The sequence below is a fragment of the Thermobia domestica genome, chromosome 9, assembly GCF_964235325.1.
Source record: "Thermobia domestica chromosome 9, izTheDome1.hap1.1, whole genome shotgun sequence".
NCBI lineage: Eukaryota > Metazoa > Arthropoda > Insecta > Zygentoma > Lepismatidae > Thermobia > Thermobia domestica.
This window is the reverse complement of record NC_137462.1, coordinates 16,620,458-16,640,665: the sequence shown is the minus strand read 5'-3', so window position 1 is coordinate 16,640,665 and position 20,208 is coordinate 16,620,458. Positions and strand designations below refer to the sequence as shown.

Sequence of the window (20,208 nt, the reverse complement as noted above, 5' to 3'; positions counted from 1 at the left end):
GGAACTTCTCATATTGAAGTACTACTGTAACACACATCTTGTTGCACTACATATCTTATCGGGTGTGATTAAAAGTTTCTTTCTTCTATCTCTTGACTTTTGAATAGAAGCAAAAGTCACACATAGCCATATCTCGAGAGAATGGGGCTAGCCGAAACATCGATATTTTGTAGTGTTATGGAAAGACAACCACAAGAACTGCAAGAATGGAATGATTATCCTGGTGCAGTGTTTGTAGCTTGAAATCAGATACAAGTTACGTCATGTGGACAGCGTGATTGGTCTGAGAAGAACATTGAATGCTTTTAAATATGAAGTCGAATGCTGAATGAATAATCTTTGTCACCATAGGGCCCCTAACAACTGCGTTAAAGCAAAATATAATAGTAATTGAATCTCCAACCGAAGAGAAGATGGGCCTACTATCACACACTAAGTATCTTTTGAAATACCCAAATTTGTATATGTCTATGGCTCTTGCTCTTATAATTACAAATCTATTAATTTCAAAAGTATTCTAGCTTATGGACGCTCTTGCGTCTTCAATTAAGGTTTAAGAAGATTACTTGTTTCGAAAAATATGTTAATATATAATCTGAAAGCTACGTTTCGTCTTGTATTTTATCACAACAGACCTACTTTGATTCGTTTGATCGAAGAAACTGAAGCTCCCCAAATGTTCTGTTCCCCGCAGAATTCTTATAGTCTTACTTTAATTATAATACTTGAAGCATCCGTTAGCATGTTGATTCCTAACGTTTCTTTTTGTTCAAAATTTGACTTTAAGCAAGTCCTAACCTTTAATGTTACTATGAACAGTTTAAGTTGACCTTTCAATGATAAATTGGAAATTACGATAAGTCGTTAAATGTATTGAATAGGTCTTTACTTTTCAATGTAATATTACATATTCTAATGAGAACAAATGGATCATATGCACAAAATAGATCATTATTTCGTACTCATTCTGTTCCGTCAATTGGCGTATTATAATTGTCTATTAACTGCAATTCCTCATTTAACATTAATAATATATTTCGCATAATTTGAAGTTAAAACCTTTAATGAAGTCACCATTTTCCATTCTCTTCTGTCATTCAACCTGCACTTTTGGAGTTTAAAATTGGACATAAAATCACGAACAGATAACTGGAAGAATATTGAAGATGACCGTACTTTATATCAATCTCTTGTACTTCTGACACTTAAATGAAGACATAATGTTCTCATAAAGATAATTTATATCCTATTTACATCTTTATTACGAAATGACACATTGCCTGTAACATATTAGAATGCGAATATATAATGGGCTTTTAGATATTGGCTGGCGAGAACTATCAACATGGTTGCCAGTACTACAATAACTTTTTGGTTCTTTTTATCCATTTGGGGTGCTTACATCGTGATTGCGTATCGACGACATGGTCTTGGAGCATACCCGGAAAGCTTTCCCCATCGTAAGTGTTCAACTTTATGTTCTTAAATACCGGTACATGTATATATTCTCAGAAGGATTTAATTACATAGCGTTTGCTCGTAATTACGATGAGAGGATAGAAAGGTATGACCATCTTCAACTTCTTCCTCTCACCAGGTTGGCATTTTGACCAACCATACATTTTTACTTAAATGTCACAGTTTAAGTTATTGCATATTTCAATTGTATATTTTTAATGAAAATCAATTTAATTTCTTTAACATAAAACACACCTCCACAGTTTGTAGGATTTTGTTGAAGTAATGACTGCAGAAAGGTGAATTTGACAATATTCTTTGTAACTAATACTATAATCACAAAATAACGAATTTTGAATTAATAGAAACATAGTTGCAGTTGATTGAAAATTTTAGTCTCTCAAAAGCACTATTTAGAGAAACTTAGAAAAAGTATCATATCCAATCTAAAAGATGAGAAGGTCGTATAGTAATTTACTGCAATTTGAAATGTTATACTGTTGAAGATATATAGTTAACACTGGTAAAGTTTGCAACATAGCTTTAAATTACCTATACGTGGATAGTTCATTGTGTTGCCCGTCTCACTTCTGTCGTTATTGCTAACAGGCAATCAGAATTTGGATATTTGTGCCTCTTGCTTCCAACACTGCAAAAAATCTTACACTATAACTTTTCTTGTATATAGATTTAAATATGCAAAAATGTGCAGTGCAATTTGTGATGTAAACGCTTATAAATATATAAAGTTGTTTCATAAAGGACAATGTCTTTTTCAGCTTTGAAATTTAATGAATTTAAATAACTAAAACTGTTCTATTCCAAGAACAAGATCGTATGTTGGGTTCTTTACACCGTTTATCCGAATGATTGTAACCATAGAGGAGTAACTGCTCTTGAGGATATCAACTACAATAATTACTCAAGTAAGACGTATTAGGAAATGTGCGTCTGTAATATTTTAGTGTCGCTTATACCGACATAATATAGCGGAGAAGTTTTTTTTAAAGTGTACACAAAATTGAAAATTAAACGTTGAAAGAGGGTGTTTACTTTTGAAAATATTTTAGAAAATTATCACATGTAATTGCACAGGTCGTTTTCAAAACATAATCGTGTCATTTACGTTAATTCGAAATATCAAAGCACTCCGGAGCTATGAGAAACATTGGTAGTGTTTGTCGTAATGTTAAATTAGAACATTTGTGAGAACATTGCTATAATATATTATGAATCTAATGTACTTTCACTCCATTATACTATGGTGATGATAAGCTGCATCATTATCAAACAGGAAGAAAGATTGCTAAGAAAATGTATTTTTGAAAAAAAAAAACTTAATTTACAGAAATACTTAAATAAGTACATTTTCCATTTACAAAGTTCGCTTTCAACAGATATGTAGATCATGATGTCGTGTCGAGCAATTGATACCTAAAAGCCTTCTGAAGATCTCACAAGTACCTGTAAAGTTTGCACGCAACTTAAAAAATGTTATTTCGAAGTACTTCTTGTAATTACACTACCAATAAAAATTGTGTAGCGTAAAATAAGTCAACAAGTTTTTTAATCGTTCCAACAAATACACCATTTTAAGCAGTATATCCAATGTTCCTTACTTCCCGAATGGTTTTCAGAAATCAAATTGTTGTGCACTGCATTATGATTTTTATGTTTGTAAAAAAGACCTTCCTATTTATACGTAATACTTGTTTAAAGGTTATATCGAACTAAAATTGTTTCAGGAAGGTTAAAATTTCAATGCATTTCAACTTCATTTCTACTTAGTCGCAACTTCATATTATGACAGTATTTTTCTATGACTGTAACTTCGTCTGTGTCACTTGGTTAATTACTGTGCAGAATCCTCTAAAATGTTGTTCTTTATTTATCTCTGTATACGTGTATCATACTTAGTTTCCCTTAGTCTCCACGAAAAACTACTTTTCTCACGTCGAACACAACACATATAAACGACAAAAAATCAGTGTCTTCTTTACCCCAGTGGAAAAAGGCCCCTTGGAATGAAGTACGTGAAGTTCTTCATACTTTTTCATGGTGCTTACTTTCCTCAAACTCAGTTAATGATACAGCTTACTTATTTACTGGCGTCATACACACTGTGCTTGAAGATTTTGTGCCTTTTCATAAAGTGCAAACTTCGCAACAAGGAAAGGTGCATGGAAGCTATGGAAAAATTTTCCCAGTGAATATACTTATAGGAATGTTACAGATATTGGAAGACATACTGAATATTAATATGAAAAGAAAGTATGAGCAGTACATTGAACACATCACAATCGATTCAAGTAATAGCCCTAAACGTTTCTGGACTCTAATAAACATTCTAAGAAATAGTTCTCTTATACCGACAGAACAGACCTACAAAAATGCTTTTGTAAATCAAAAAGACAGGGCAAAGGTGCTTAATGAATAATTTGCAAGTAGCTTTGATTCATCCCCTCCCACCTCTCCATTCTTCCCCTATACTCTTCAACCCTTTTATTCTGATTATTTGTCTTCTATCAGTACCAGTCTCACCAAAGTACTATCTCTTCTCTTGACATTTCCCCATCAGCGCCCCTTAGGTCCAGATTTTATCTATACTTGCTTCCTACACGGTGTTCCCAATTCGCGTTCTCAATCCCTTTCTGATCTATTAATTCTCAGTTTTACAGAAGGTGTCTTTACCACCTGTTGGGAGAGAGCTAATATCACTCCCATTCATAAGTCTGAGAAAAATAAAAAAAGATGTGTCCTCGTATAGACGTCCTTTTTAGTATCACCTCTTTCACTTGTCTGTGAAAAGATAATCAGAAACAGAATCTTTCCGTTGCTCAATTTATAAACTCCTCAAAACACAGCCTTTTGCCAGGGAAATCTCGTCTTACTAAATTATCTGTTATTCTATTCGATGCTGTATACAGCATCTCAGAAAATTCTCAAACCGACATTTTCTATCTGGCCCTGGCTAAGGTTCCGATTCTCTTCTACACCATCATTTTATATACAAACGCTGTTCTAGTTTCAATATACATTGCAAATTAATTAGTCTTCTGGAAACATATGTCATTAATAGGACACCACGAATGTCAGTTTCAGGTTACTTTGCTGATTGAATTCCCGTAACTTCTGGAGTTCCTCAAGGCAGTGTTCTGGGTCCACTTTTATTCCTAGTACGCACGGACAATCTGCATTTTTCGTTCAAATGCACCTCTACCAATATTCTTCTATTCGCTGATGATTCTAAACTGTACAGACAAATTCAATCCGAGTACGGTTCTGTTGCTCGTCAACATGATGCTTCAATTCTTCTCAACTGGTGTAACTGTTGAAAACTTATCTTAAAGATTGTGCTTCTCTTACAATATGTAAAAAAATATCCTACAAACCGCATTTACAAAATCGGTCATAAGAACATAAATCCTGCCTCCTCTTTCAGAGATCTTGGTGTTATCATAGACAATATGCTTTCTTTTGTGGATCATATAAGCACAATATCTCATACTATTATGAGATAACTGCGACACCTATATCGCTTCACTGACATAAAATATCCGAATTCGTTATGCTTCTTCTGGAAGTCATATGTTGCTCCCAATATTAGATACTGTTCTCCTTTCTGGTCTATGACATGCCCTACTCATTAAAAATAATAAATCCCGTAATTAATTTCGTTTTAGCCATAGTACGCTACCGAGTACCTCACCTTCGAACCCTTCAAAAAATGACGTTTCAAAATCCTTCAATACCAACTCTCCTCTCGTGAGAAAGAAAATGTAATTGGCCGTATATCATGTGAACAGCTATTAAGACCGATTAATTTTCGCGTTCCAGCAAGAACAACATGGACTAGTGATCTCCTTCACACTCGAGCGGTGAGAGTTAATATTGCCCAAAAGTCCTTTCTAAACCGAATTGTTATTACTTATAATCGGTTACCAGAAACAGTAGATATTTTCGCAAATGAATATACTTTAGATCATCCATAAATAATGTATTCTTGCAATGTTACTGTTGTGTTCGACCATATTTAGCTTAAAATGTTATTCACTTCTTATATTACCAAAATGTCAAAATATTTCACTGCAAAATGGCCTAGCGCTGTATCTGAAACCTATTATAAATAAATAAATGAAAGAATGAAATGTCAAGTTTTCGTTTAATATTTGAATGTTGATATATTTAATAATCTCATAAAGTGTTATTATAAAATACAACTTTCTTTTGAGTCGGCAATATTTTTAATATAATGGTAACTATGAATATATTAACCAATGTTTCCTATCGGTATTTGAATGGTCGAAATTACAGTGCTTTGGATCTATTAGCCTAAAAGTTATAAGGTAACCAAGAAAGTTTGTCGCATTTTTACCTACCATTATCGAGCATAGACATGTCACCTAAGACAAACCTGGAAGATCAAAAATAGTTTACATTAGCATTGACGACTTTCTGCCAACGTCGTGGAATGCCATGGATTCCAACGCGGTATAATTTAGTATGGCATGAAGCGAAGAACGTATCAAGCTCAGTTTGCATCTTTACTAGGGAAATGAACTCGCATCTTCTATGGTGATTGTCCAGCAAATGGAATAGGTCATAATCGGACAGTGCAATATACGGGGAGAATGGTGAATGCAGTAGTATTTCACGTCCAATACGTAGAATAGTGTACCGGATTATCCTACCCACTTGGGTTAGTGTTGTCCTGTAACAGGATGACCCCTTGGCGATTCAAAACACCTGGTTTCAAAGTTTTGATGTTTTTTTAAACACGACGCAACTGCTGGAAGCTCACAGTTGCATTGATGCTCTGACCACCTAGTAGCAATTCCCAATGCACTATGGCGATGTCGCGAGCAGTACACCAAATACAAAGAAGAACCTTTCTCTCGGTTTGTTTGAAAACAGTTCACGGGATGCTAAACAGTGATGACGACGCCGTGGAGCTTCGTAAGTGATCCATATCTCATCACATGTCAATACCTTGTACAGAAATGGGTCGTTCCTCAGACGAGACAGAAAGGAAAGAAACACACTGTCGATTCGCGTTGCCTTCTGGCCCGGATTTAAATCATGTGGGCCCCTTCAACCCTACATGTAGAGCTTCCCAAGTTAATGGTGATCCTGGTGAATGATTTCTTCAATCATACTGAATTGTATTCCCAGTTCCTCACATGTCTGGACACTGTTCGTTTTAATTGCAGCTTGAATATCTTCATTTTGCACATGTGTTGGTCTTTCGGTACAAATAGGCTCCTCGAGTGTTTTGTCATCGTCATTAAACATGTTAAACTACCGCTGCACTGTCCGTGTAGTCAGAGGACCCTCCCCAATGGCCTAACTTATCTTCCGTCTCGGTGCAAAGGCATTTGAATCGAGTTTCAATTCGTACAGCATAAACATCTTTAAGATGCTCTGTTTATATCTCATGTTCACTCTTTCCTTACACAAGTTTTAGTATAACTGAATTTCCACCACCAGGTAATATGTTGAATACATGCACACCGACAACGGGCCTTTGCCTTATCTCCATTCGCATTCACCTCAAGGTGTGAGGGCCAAGTGACACAGACCTACACAAGAAGCGACAATACCTTTTTCGATACCTTTATAGAAGGTGGTATCAACATAAATGGTCCACCCAACATACTTTTAGTTTTCTAACCTCCTGCTGTATAGTGTATTATTTTCTCTTTGTACATTTTAGCTTGAAATTTATGTCTACTTAAACTTATTTTAGGAGTCAATACTTAGAATTTATTTTTAAATATCTTATGTTTGTTCTTTACTTGTTCTGGTTTAACGAACAAACTCATTATACGATGTGAACAATTATTATTTTTGTCGAGTACCAGATAATTTGCTTAAATAAATAACTAATTTTAATGCTATAACATATTTATTTTGACATTGTTCTATGCAGAAGTCTGCACAGTGAACGAAACTGGGCCAAAGCTATCAGGTCTTCTTGATTGTGCTCCTACATGTGAAAAACTAAAACCTCGTCTACCAGATATTTCAGAAGTTTGTTCACTGGTTGAGGAATATCGCTGCGAGTGCAAAGATGGTTACGTATTAGAGAAACCAGATTACAACGCAAGATGTCTTCTTCGTGAAGACTGTTCTATGGGTAAGTGAATTGGTTTACATTAAACTTTCTTTCACATAATATTAGGTTTGGGTTTTGCGAGAATTATACAAGAAGTTGTTTAATGAAGTTGGCATATCATCTCCTTAGACTTCATATAACTTGAGTTTCAAAAGATATGTAATTATATCAAGGTCATCTATATTCAGTGCCTCAATGCATCCTCCCACATAATGATTCTATCTCTCTCATGCAAGACAAAATTTTCTTAAAGGTGTACAATTATAAGGTGGTCAATAAATATTATACAGGTTGTATTTTCTGAATACGCAGACAAATACAAAGTCCTTCTCTTAGAAACGCAGTGCGATAGAAAAATGCTTAACAAAAGTCAAGTCATGTTAACAGTAGTACAGGACAATAAGTATTTACTTAAATTTACTTGATTACAAAACGGCAAAATTGCCATTACTTTCAGTGGTATTAAACAATCCTTCCATTCGGAAATTCTGCAATAAATCATCTCACTCTAAACTGAAACTGTAATTTATATTTCACTATAGCATAATGATTTCCAACTTTCGTAAATATGTTGTTCACAATTGAATGGATATAAACATGTTTAATGAATCAAAGAAGACGTATTGAATTAAAAAGAAATATAGAAATATCTGCGAGTTTACCATCTTGCTTCATTCCTTGATAACGAATTGCCAAAGTTAGTTATAGCTAATGAGTTATTGTTGTATGATTTGTGTCCAAAGTAAATATTCATTTGTTTAAGCTTTGTGTGTAAACCTTCTTTAAGATCATATACAACAATAAATACATTATCTCCTCTCAGTGTTGATTTGATTGTTTAAAATATTGTCTTCAGTTAATTCTTAGTTTTATGCTAAATTCTGAAAAGTGATGCTAATTAACTATACTATACTGACAAACTGTGAGCTATTTGTTTACATAAAAATATAAACGAATAGTAACTTAAGGACTAGAGCCATCCAAAATCGTAGAAAAATAGGTAACAATACGCCATACTTTACGATAAGTAAACATGAAGTTGTGATCCATATCAACACGTACGAAGTTGCACATATGAAGTACAAATGTGCATATTTTAGTAATACGTACTGACGTTTCAAGCGATTTCACGCAGAACATAATTCCCTGGGTGATTTCTTCAGGATTTCCTGTTATGGTCTAACTTAAAGATACCCCGATGTTACGACCGGAGTACAGATGATACGCTGTCTTCAGGAAAGGTGACAATGCCCTACTTTGGCCCTTGAAAATCATCTCCCCACCTATATAATAGAATGAATCTGTCGAATTGCTGCACGTTCTCGGCATTTTCGTTTAACACAAACGTCAATATTTCAAAATGTTTGGATAGAGCAGTCTTATTAAATTATCCCAAAAGAACACAAATATTTTAGATTACATTTGCGAGTATGTAGAGTATTGAGCAGCAATACACTACTTAGGGTTTGGTATGGGAATTCGAGAATTCACAGACACTAGTTGTATTTAAAAATACATCCAAACACTTGTAAGAACTTCCATCATTAGTTGAGTGCAAATATATATTAACATATCAGAGCCGACTATGTTCTACTTGTAAAAACTCACGATACACATCTTACTATATCTATGAATACATCTTTTGTCAGTACGCATAGTTAGACACGTATCACTTGACACACCAAGAGTAAATATATTGCATTATAGACCGTTATCTTCAGCAAATGTTGCAAATGATTTAACCACTACGCCACTCAGTCCCCTCCAAGAACAGATATGCACTCTGTCACATGGCTTGCAAAATTGAATTATCATCTATACACTGAATCGTGTGTTAACAATACGTTAGTTCGTCCATTAGTTAGAACTTCACAATTAGTTTGGAACTCGCAAAAACTATAATTTGTGTCTTTCTCTATCTCCTTAACTACATTTCGTGTTCTTTATTACACAATAATGTTAGTGATACCCGCTACATTAAATTGCGATCAATTTACTGTTGATTGAGATAATTTCAGTACGTTTGTTACAAGGATAAAGGTGGTAGTGGAGCATTTGCATTTTATTCGACGTAGATTTATAGAAGCAGAATTCTGAGGTGAAACAAGTATTTCGCAATACGCAAACCTATGTCATTGCCGATAATTGCTATTTTAATTATTAACGTCCATTTTCAAAGTTCTTTACACTTTCTTTGTTAAAATAGGGATCGCAGTATCTCCTAAAGTATGATAAATTCCTGCTTTGATTCCTTTATACTGCATGAAGTTTGATTACAATGAAAATAATAGTAAAATATTCTCTTACATTTTAACTGAAGGAATATATGCTATCTTCTAGGAGGGAAATGTATATATGTTTATGTATTTTCTTTTCCATCTGCTAAATATGAGTGTACAACATTATTCACTTGATACTCCAGAGTGTGATGAAAATGAAGATGGACCAAAATTGGGCCCAGATCCCCATTGCTGGAAAAGATGTGAACATGTACTTCATATCGGAGAGCAACTGCACAGAATATGTCCAATGAATTTGGTGAGAGGTTGTTTCTGCAAAGAGGGCTATGTGCGAGATTTTCTCAGCTTTGGAAAATGCATTCACGAATCGGAATGCAATAGAAGTAAGTGAATAAAATTCACAATGTAACAGAACATTTCGAATTGAACATTTTATAGCTAAAATGAGTTACTTTTAAAATCTTAGTTCCATAATCAAAAGTGTCTGAGGGATGCTTGAATGGGTTCGGAAGAAGCTTAGGTTTGATATATCCTTTAAAAACAGCATGTTTACTACTTTCATTTCAACTCTTAGAATGCATTTGAAGATTGTTTTTGTTAATCTGTAAATATGGATTTAGGTTATCAAGAACGTTTTGAATCTTTAAATTCACTTATTTACCCTTTATCTTATGGTTTTATAATATTCGTCACTTCTCCTTTATTAATAATTACATTTTATGTATGTGTAAGGTAAATATAGAATTACTACTATCACGTAATTTCTTCGGACATTTCCTAGATAATGAGATACATTTTAGTACAGGAAATTTACTTCAGACATTATTTAAAACGCGTGGACATTCTAGAGTCCTCACCAATTAAATACTTGAACTGTTTCTTTAAACAATAGAAATATATTTGAATGAATTCAGCATTTCAAATAGTAAACGTTGAAAGTATAATTGAATCAATAATTTAGAGAAGTTTATGAGTACGAAAATGAACACTTTCCTTTAGTGCAACTTCTATTTATTTATTTATTTTTTATGTTATAACCCCAATTTCCCACTATAGATTCTTAAGTTTGTACAATGACAATAAAACTCTACTTTTCCAAACACAGATTCGATTGTTTCATACCTGTCATATCTATTGTTGGATCATGAAGATCATATTCAAAAGAGAAAAAAAAAACTTTTATGTCCTCACAACCATACGATTCTGACGCATGTCTTTTTCAAAACTTCTGTTTCAATTATTGCTTACATACTTTTTCGACATGTTAAACATATCTCTATTCCTTGTGTTTTGTCTGCAATAAATCATCTTCGTCTTCCAAATACAGTTTGAAGAAACCAATTAACTTCTGACACAAATTAAGCTGACAAAAATCTCTTCTTTATGTCATTTCTAAATCAAATCTAGTAGATGATTCATATATTTTCTTTTATATTATTAACAAGCTATCAATTTCCTTTATGTATCATCAAGAAATGTGGGAACACTCGCTTCATTTAGTAAATTAAAGTTGTGAAACTAAATTTAGTTTCCATATTCAGAAAGAATTAGGTTTCCAGTTAAAGTCACACATGACCAATTACATTTCTTTAATGTTACGCAAATGCCGGATATTTGCAATTGTACCTCTTTTGTATTTAAACTCTTTCCAAAAGCCCTGACCCTTACAGATTTTCATAAATGAAATTCTAACCAATTTTCGTTTTTAAAAGTACGTTTTTAAAAATACAAAGGTGTCGTACTACAAAATATGGACAACTTGGTTGAACATATGCAAATCATGTCTTTTAAAGTATATAATCTTACACAAATGTTATGTACATGTTAACTGAACCTTCCAAATATGACGTATTGTTTACATAGGATAAATGAAATTAAGTGAAATTAAACATCCCAATAACTTTTTATTATTTATTCTAAATCAAACATGAAATGCTCGTCCATATTGCTTTTTAGTATTTCAGTTAAATAGAACCAAGTACTATGCCCCCTCGTTCCGGAGAAAGGGGTATAACTTTTTGCCTCCTGCTCTTGCCGCTTTTCGTTTGAAACATTGCAGCACTCCATGTAGATGGGATTGGGGTATATATATATATATACATAATCTTACTTAGGGTTTAAATTAGTTATATCATTTATCAAGTGCTTCTAATATTACATTAATTGTCAGAGAGTATAAAAAGAATAGCAAAAAATCCGTGTTCCGTAAGTAACTAGACGTTCCCAATAATATTTTCCATTTTCAATGTAACATGTCTAATAATGACGGAATATCAGTCTTATCTTACGGATGTAATGTAATTTGTACAGTAGTATATGACTTATGACATTATAATATTTTTATAGTTTCGTATATGGTCACTTTATATTTCCATAGGAAGGAGCATATGAAATGTAGTCATACGCTACATTTCTGATAAGGTACTCACTGATTCCCACCAACAATTCTGGCATTATATTACTGGTTAATATCTATATTAAAGCGAGGCGTATATATTACAATTTCAAGTTTCAATATTAATTGAGAAATTAACACGTCGGTCTACACATGTCAGAGTTACTAGTTATACTGTTACCACTTTGTTCGAAATTAGTTTTTTTTTTATCTTGAAGTAGAACTTCAGAAATCATTGAACAAAGCATCTTTCATTTTATAAAGTAATAACTATGTTACAGTTTTTTCCATCTAACTGAACATATTGACGCTGTAAAAGCAACACGGTGTTGTATTTAAATATAACAGAATCTCAGAAAGTGGTTATGAACACTGATCAGCTGGACTGAACGGATTAAGGCAATCATAATGCTAGTTGGCAAAACTGAAACTAAGCATACTAAATATCTTTCACTCTCTGACATAGTAGAAAACCTAGCTACATATGTTATCGTTCCAATAGCATGTCCGATTGTTCGTCAATTGTAGGTCATATATTCTACTTCATTACACAGGTGTGCTCTTTTTCAACACATCTGGCCTTCCAATTTGTTATCAGGGGCAAAATGGGAGAAAGGGAATACTTGTTAAGATACAGAAAAATTCCAAGAAGTTTTGGAGATCATATGAAGGAACGATATCTGCGTTATAGGAGGGAAGTTAACAAAGATCAAGGAAGATCTGACCACAAAATCAGGAACGAGTCCTGTATTGGCAGAAAAAGATTTGAAACGATGAGAAATGGAAGACAGAAGAAGGAGGGGACAAGGTTATGTCATATGTCGATAATTGTTTCAAGTAATGGAATAGTACTCATAGGCAACGTAAGAAATTTGTGATGGTAATATAATATCTGGAGGTCATAGAACTCGAATTGGAAGTAGAAGAGAAGGGCACGATTGTGTTTGGAGACATGAAAATAAGCAGGAGGGGAGAATAATAAATCACAGAATGGTTCTAACAGAGTATGCATCAAGAAACTTCTGTCATAGAAGGAGCGATATTGATCGACCAAGAAAGATCGACATCGTACAAAATATGGTTGAGGTAATCATGTGTATTAATAAGGACAAAATGAAGGGAGAAGAAGATACAGAGAAATTTCGCAAGCAGCTGATGATCGACGGATATGGTAAATGAAAGCTAACTACGGAAAGAATAAGAAGACATGACTAAAATACTAAGAAGGAGAAGGAAGATAAAAAAGCAAATATAAGAAGAAACATATAAAATTTCTTTGGGAATGAACGGTATTGCAGAAGAGGCTGAGTTAACTAATTAAGGGAGGAATAAATAAACTAGGTAACATTTCAATATATAGGGGAGGGAGTAAGATATTCTTGGATTTGTTACGTATAGGGAAAAGAAAGAAGAGAAGTGGGAAGAACGAGAGTAGTTGATGGACAGAAAAGGAGTGATTTACGAGATACGGTGTGGTGAATATAACGTTTCTATATAATTGGAAAGAGGAAGAAACTAAAATATTGGTTAGAACAAAAGAAAGACGACATAAGGTTATAAATAAAAAGTAATGGCATTTTATGCACGGGAGTGGTACGAGACATAATATTAATTGGTGCGGGATTCAAGTCTTATGAAAGGAGCACCGCTCATTTTAAGAAAGTGAAAAGGGGCAAGATTTTTTTTTTAAAAAAAGCACGACTGTGTTACGAATTTTAATGCAGCACTACTAATTGTTGAACAGTTGAGCAAATTACTGGAAATAATCCATTTTGGCTAGCCATTCAGCATTCAGAACAATTTCCTGGAATAATGTTAAATTACTCGCTCTTTTTTGTACATTGCTTGATGAAGATAATATCATCAAATAGTAGGCGAAACTGTTACACATTTTTACTTCTAATAACATTTGTTTAGTGATTTGCATTCATAATTCAATTTATTTAGAATAGCAAAGCTAATATGAATCAATTATTTTGTTACATACGATTGGTTCCGAATCACTTAATTAAATTAAACGAGGCAGTGAAACAAGAATGTATTTGTGTGAATCTACACCTTACTCTCTCCTCTTATGAATGTTTTTTTTTTATTTCAGCCCTTTATGAGAGGTTTTACAACATGTTCCAAGGATAGAATTTATATTAGAATAGCTGGCATCACAGTTACTTCAATGGATTACACTTTTTCTTCATTTAAGTCAATATTATAGAAGTTATTAGTGGCTTAATAATTGTAATCATCTCATTATAAAATCATGAATACAGAATATTTATAATTGAATGTTGGGTTTGTTTTGTAATTTCCTTCTTACGTTTGTTTGTCTAACATAGTTAATTACGACGTAGTGAACGTTCCGAAAACAATGGGAAAATTAATTTTATTGTTTCACTATTTATTAGACGAATAGTATTTATTAGACTAAATATCCTTAAATGCATTAAATATTTGCACTTAATTAAGCTATTATGTAAATAATTCTGTAAAGATGGGAATATACAATGTAGGAAAAATAGTTTATTAAATTTAGTAGCAATAAATACTCAAGTTGCTGTATGGCGTATAGCAGTTGTATACTAAGCCTTTAAAATGTATAAAACAAGTTTTCAGATTTGATGTATTACAGTTTATTAAACGACAGTCTAACAATCTTATACTGGAGTACATCCCTAATTTAGAATTACAGTTTTGAATGTTAATCATTCCACGTTGATGATAGTGCATCACATACGAGTTTTATTAGAATATAACCTTACGCTAGCCACCTGCGTAGTTACCACTTAAATATAAGTGTAGGAACGTGCTACTTTCTAAATCGCAAGGTTTTGTTAACTTTCAAATAGGGATTGGTTTTAATTGCCTCAATTTACCATAAAATATAATGAACTTTTTGGAATATATCCTTTCTCTTACACATACAAATAGTTATCCATACGCACAAAAGCGAACCAGCAATGGGAGATTGTAAGATGTGCTTTACAAAAATATTGAAAAGGACATTTGAATTATAAGATTGTCGGTACATTCTGAGGAAATATACTTACACCAATCCTTGTAATAAGATTCTAAGTTTATCACTGGAAGTATGTACAATTGTAATGATTGGTTGGTACACAATCAATAGAAAAATATAAATTAATGCGCGAAAGACCAAACAACAAGTCATTTTAGTAGTGCACAGTTTCCTTCCATGGTGCACAGCACATTAGAAATATCTGTAGTACTCTGTTGTATTTTGAAACACATAAAAGCTATTACAATCTATTTTATTATTTAGAACATTAAGAAAATCAATTCATCGTTACAAAATTAACCAATAAAACTAAATATAATTCCTTTGTCTTTAATCACGTTCTTTTAGATTGCATGTGCCTTCTTGTTGAATGATATATAACATTATTGCCTTTTCTTAAGAAACGTTTTGGATATTCTTCTCAGGAGTGAGGGTTGTGCACTTACCTTACCGTGGATTGAGCTGAAAGAAGTGGCAGAAGAAGCAATTATATTTCAGGAAAAGAGCCGTTTCCAAGCCATTCCGGACATTTATGAGCTGATAGTTTATCGCAGCACTAGCTGTAAATAATTGAACTCCAGGCCACCGTCTATAAGCATTATCAGCCATTACAAAAAATCATCCAATGGCAAATTTGACGGGATACAAAATCCAGTGGTGATTTTCTTCTGGTTGTATACATTCCTAGCCAGGAAAAGTTACTAGTTCGAAAAGTCAAATCACTATTCTTCACAACTTGAATGTCATCAAGAACCAAGAATGATAAATATCAGCTTCTCGCTCCCGTTTCCCTTCTACCTAATCTAATACTATTTTTTCAATTTGAAATTGTTGAGTTTCACTTGTGCATTAAAGCATAACCTCTCATTGTAGAATTTCCGTATGACTTTTCAATTTCATCCCAAATGCTATAGGTTTTCTTAAACAGTTTATAATAACACATGATTGTATAGATTAACATCTGAGTTACTTGAATTGACTTATGGGTCTAGTGTTCTACTTCACCATGACTTAAGTTGAACGCATGGAGGACGTATAGGCGACCGATCGGCCTATTTAATGGGCAGGTACCGTCAAAGAAGGCACCCCACCCGTAATTCCCCTCTCTTCGACTTAAATGCTCTAACAAAGTGGGATACGCTTACTCATCGGAAGGACCAAAGCCTTGTGTAACAGTTAACTACTGGTGGAGGAAAGCTGCTAGCGAACCAGTCCTCTTCTAGGCTTGCATGCTGCACGAGCGTTTCAAGACAAGCTCATCTGCCGCCCAGGGTCCACGTTACCCAGATACATGGAATTGTATCTTATGAACTACCGAATCACACGGTGTGACCCCAGCCGGCAGAGTCCAAACAAATCCTAAATTCCCAGACATGCCGAAGTGGCTTGTTCATTCCCGGCCCTGTCTACCTCTCTCGATCCACGACAACCACCTGCGCGCGTAGTGGTACCATACAAAGTGAACCGCTGCCATATCTCATTACTGAGTCAACATTTCAGTCTCACGCCAGCCAATATCCTACAGTTCCTTCCTTCTACTGGGGTTAGAAACGGTTACCCAGATACCTGAGACTTTCACCTTTCCCCAGTCTAAGTTCAGTCTCCATGCAGGAAGAATCAGTCATTTAACTCATGTAGGATCCTCCATGCAGTAGCAACCTGCTCTACGGTAGAGATACACCGTATATTACCCAAGCCAATGACTTATGTAGGCCGTCTGCTAGAGCAGACGTATTCATTTCTGTGTCGTAACTCACTTGGCAGGCTCGCTCAAATAATACGGTATTACCAATGTTTAACATGTTTACGTAAACGTACACGTTGCAGCAAAGCTGCAATTCTGAACAGAATGATACTGAAAATCATTATTTAAGTAGGGACGGGGATTCTCGCATCTAGAGCTGTCGCCAAACTAGCGCAATGGAACTCCTTACCTCTAGTTTCAGTAGGAGTGCATTCTACATTGCCAGACCCAACGACTGATGTAGACTGTCTCCCTTTAAAGACTATGGCGATTTGGGAACGTGAGCCGCTTAACTATTAATGTTGAGAACCTTTCATCCAGTAATGATCCCTAAACAAAAACAGAATACGGAATCATCTCTCCCAGAACATTTGAGATACTAGTGTGCGTTAGGATATTAGGCACCCCATTCCGGATTCAAGGGCAAGCACGGAGCGCTCTTTTATGGCAGTACCTATATCAATCCCGGTAAAACAAAATAGGCGTTTAATTATGAAAAAAACTACCAACATTATGGTTTTTAAACATTAAAATATTAAAATTAATTTGGTAGACAAAATAATTCCTCGATTTTACATATTTTAAAAATAAGTAACAAAACTGTGTGCTGCAGTAATATAATTGCAGAAAAGTGATATGTAAGAAGTTGTCTCTTGAAACATCTTTTGAATTTCTTAGTTAAAACTTAGTAACATAGCCCTAGTGCTGTGTTCGACTTCTACAGAGGAAATATGTATGGTGACACAATGTTGCTAATAATAAAAGCTTTAATTTGAAAAGGTTCAATATATCTAATTGCGCTTCTTATTTTTCAATAGTTAGGATATACGAGTTCGTTGCGGGAGATTGAGATTCCATTCCCGATAGGAGATCATGTGTTTGATTCTCCTTTAATCTGTAGTTCATGTCTCATGTAACATCGCTGCTGAAAGAGATACTAATCCTACCAAATGTATAGAAAATGCATATAGTTTTTAGTTGGTTGGATCAAAGTTTAATTTGTCTATTGAAACGAGGCTGTTACAGATCAACACCTGCAGCTTAATATGGGTCTCAACCACAAGGACTTCCTGTGGGAATCGAACTAAAGATTCTTCTGTCAAAGGTGCGTACGTTAAATACAGTCTCGTTCTGTACTGAATCATATCTATATTTCTGTTCCAGAATTGATGTGGGGAAATGATTCAACCTTCGTTTATAGTCATTTATTTATTTAACTTGTGTATTTGCGTGCGACCGTCCAAGATTAGAATTGAAGGAATAGAATTGACCTAATGGATCTTATGAGTATTATAGGCTTTTCAGTGTTTATGTCTAGCGTTTTTGTTTCTATAGGCTCCTTTTCTTTCTTTAGTTACTTAGTATACTTCATAATGGACACGTATATTGAACAAGAATGCACAAAAAAAATGAAATCTGTAGCATTAATTATGTAGCAACAAAAACATGAACTCCTTAACTTTCTTGAGATACAAAGACAAGATACATTACTTTCAGTTTCTCAGGTGCAGTGTTATAGATGCATAAGTGAGCAGTTTTACAGATGGTGTTGAGGTAAAAACAAAAAGTCCAAAATTCCAGGGATGTATTGTCAATTTTTGATGGAAAAATTGTAGACTGGATATAAAATCGGTACTAAGTGCGAAAAATGGAAAAGTTCGGTTTAATGTAAAAATGTGCCGATGTTAGAAACCACACCATGGAGTAGCAAAAGATTAAAATATATAAAGATCATAATATACTTAATTTTCCCTCGCCAAACAACTTCTATGTTCTTTTCTCTGTGTCAGTTATTATTTCCTCTTACCGTAACATCCTAGTGACCAGGAGAATTCCTCAGTAAAGCGATTAGGTATAGCTTTATATATACTTTACTTCTAGTCAAATGTCTATAACCTCGAAACAAATTCCTTCTTTAGTGACTGAAAGAATGACATCTTTGAAAGTACATAATCTCGTTGTCATTTATTTATTAGAGGTAAACAAATTTGGAGGAGAATTTGGAATCAACGTATGGTGTACGTATTTGGCAGTACATATAACTGTGTGGTTTATGAAAATGTATACTGAAAGGTTAAACGCTAGAAAATGTATAAATTCTCCACTATATGTTCGGCTGCTCAGAAAGAAGAATAATAGCAACATTCTTCACGAGAATTGAAGAACTCGAAAAAAAAGTGTATATTAAAGTCAAAAAGTAAAAGAATGTAATTATTTTCATTGAAATGTGTTAGTGAAATGTGGTTCAGCGTCTATGCCATGAGACTTTACTTTCAATAACAGTTAATAGAAAGAATTTTACAATTTGGGACGTACTTTTTCTGCAAAATGCTAGATAAAACTTCGATATCTTTCTTATACTGCTTCCAGACAGGAGAATTCCCTAAAATTAGTAGTTTTCAGTCGAATGGATATGCACAAGTTAAATGTAAGAGGCTAAATAAGACGGAAGATTGTTGGAAGTGATTTATGATTATATAATTAGATGAATGAAAATGAGGGAGGAAACGAGAGATCCTTTTTAAAACCTGGTGAGAAGAAGTTAACTGAAAAAAATCCATATGGTGCAGGATGGAACAGAGAATCCACGCGCCAGAGATTTGTGCTCTACTATTGAGCTCTCGTGCCATATAGAGATCGTATGGCATTTGTGTAGATCACTGATATCGAACCGTATGTCGATAGCAGCTCATCGAGTTGAGTTGAGTTGAGTTGATTTTAAATTTAACTTCCTTTTCAGCAGCAAGACTATATGAAATGGGATCTATTGATTTACGTGAAATCCGAAACACATGAGCTCCGCCTTGAATCAGACCCGAGTTTCCCACGCCAAAGGCGCGTAAGGTAACCGCTCAACCATAAAGGACCTGTAGCAATTCATTGATGGCCTGAGTATATCGCCACAATGGAAGTCATTTAATATCTCATTGACAGCATCCTGACGTTCCAGACAAGCATGCAACTCATTCTTAATTGAAACTACTTTCCCCATATTGTCTGATAAAATTGAAATTAGTAGTGATATGGTATCTAAAGAAATTATAAAGTGCTTTTGGAATAGTGTGTTGGTACCTTTAAAGTGAATGGATTATGCGATAAAACACACATGCTACTTTCCTTATGAAAAAATTTTTCAAATGAGAGTATGAGTATATCTTGATGTAAAATATTTATACACTGTGTGTAAATAAAATACATGACTCAAACTATCCATATTTGGATGCGTTATATTGTAAATTAATG

At 34.1% G+C, this 20,208-nt stretch overlaps 1 protein-coding gene across 1 annotated transcript in view; it reads left to right on the top strand.

Moving 5' to 3' along the window:
* The first annotated feature begins 1,333 nt into the window (after positions 1 to 1,333).
* LOC145660742 (uncharacterized) overlaps positions 1,334 to 20,208 on the top strand; it is a 153,327-nt gene continuing 134,452 nt past the window's right edge. The window contains exons 1-3 of the mRNA XM_081726151.1: positions 1,334 to 1,460; positions 7,388 to 7,594; positions 9,996 to 10,196. Coding sequence (XP_081582277.1) covers positions 1,346 to 1,460; positions 7,388 to 7,594; positions 9,996 to 10,196 — 523 coding nt within the window. The 5' untranslated portion in view covers positions 1,334 to 1,345. The remainder of the gene's footprint in view (positions 1,461 to 7,387; positions 7,595 to 9,995; positions 10,197 to 20,208) is intronic.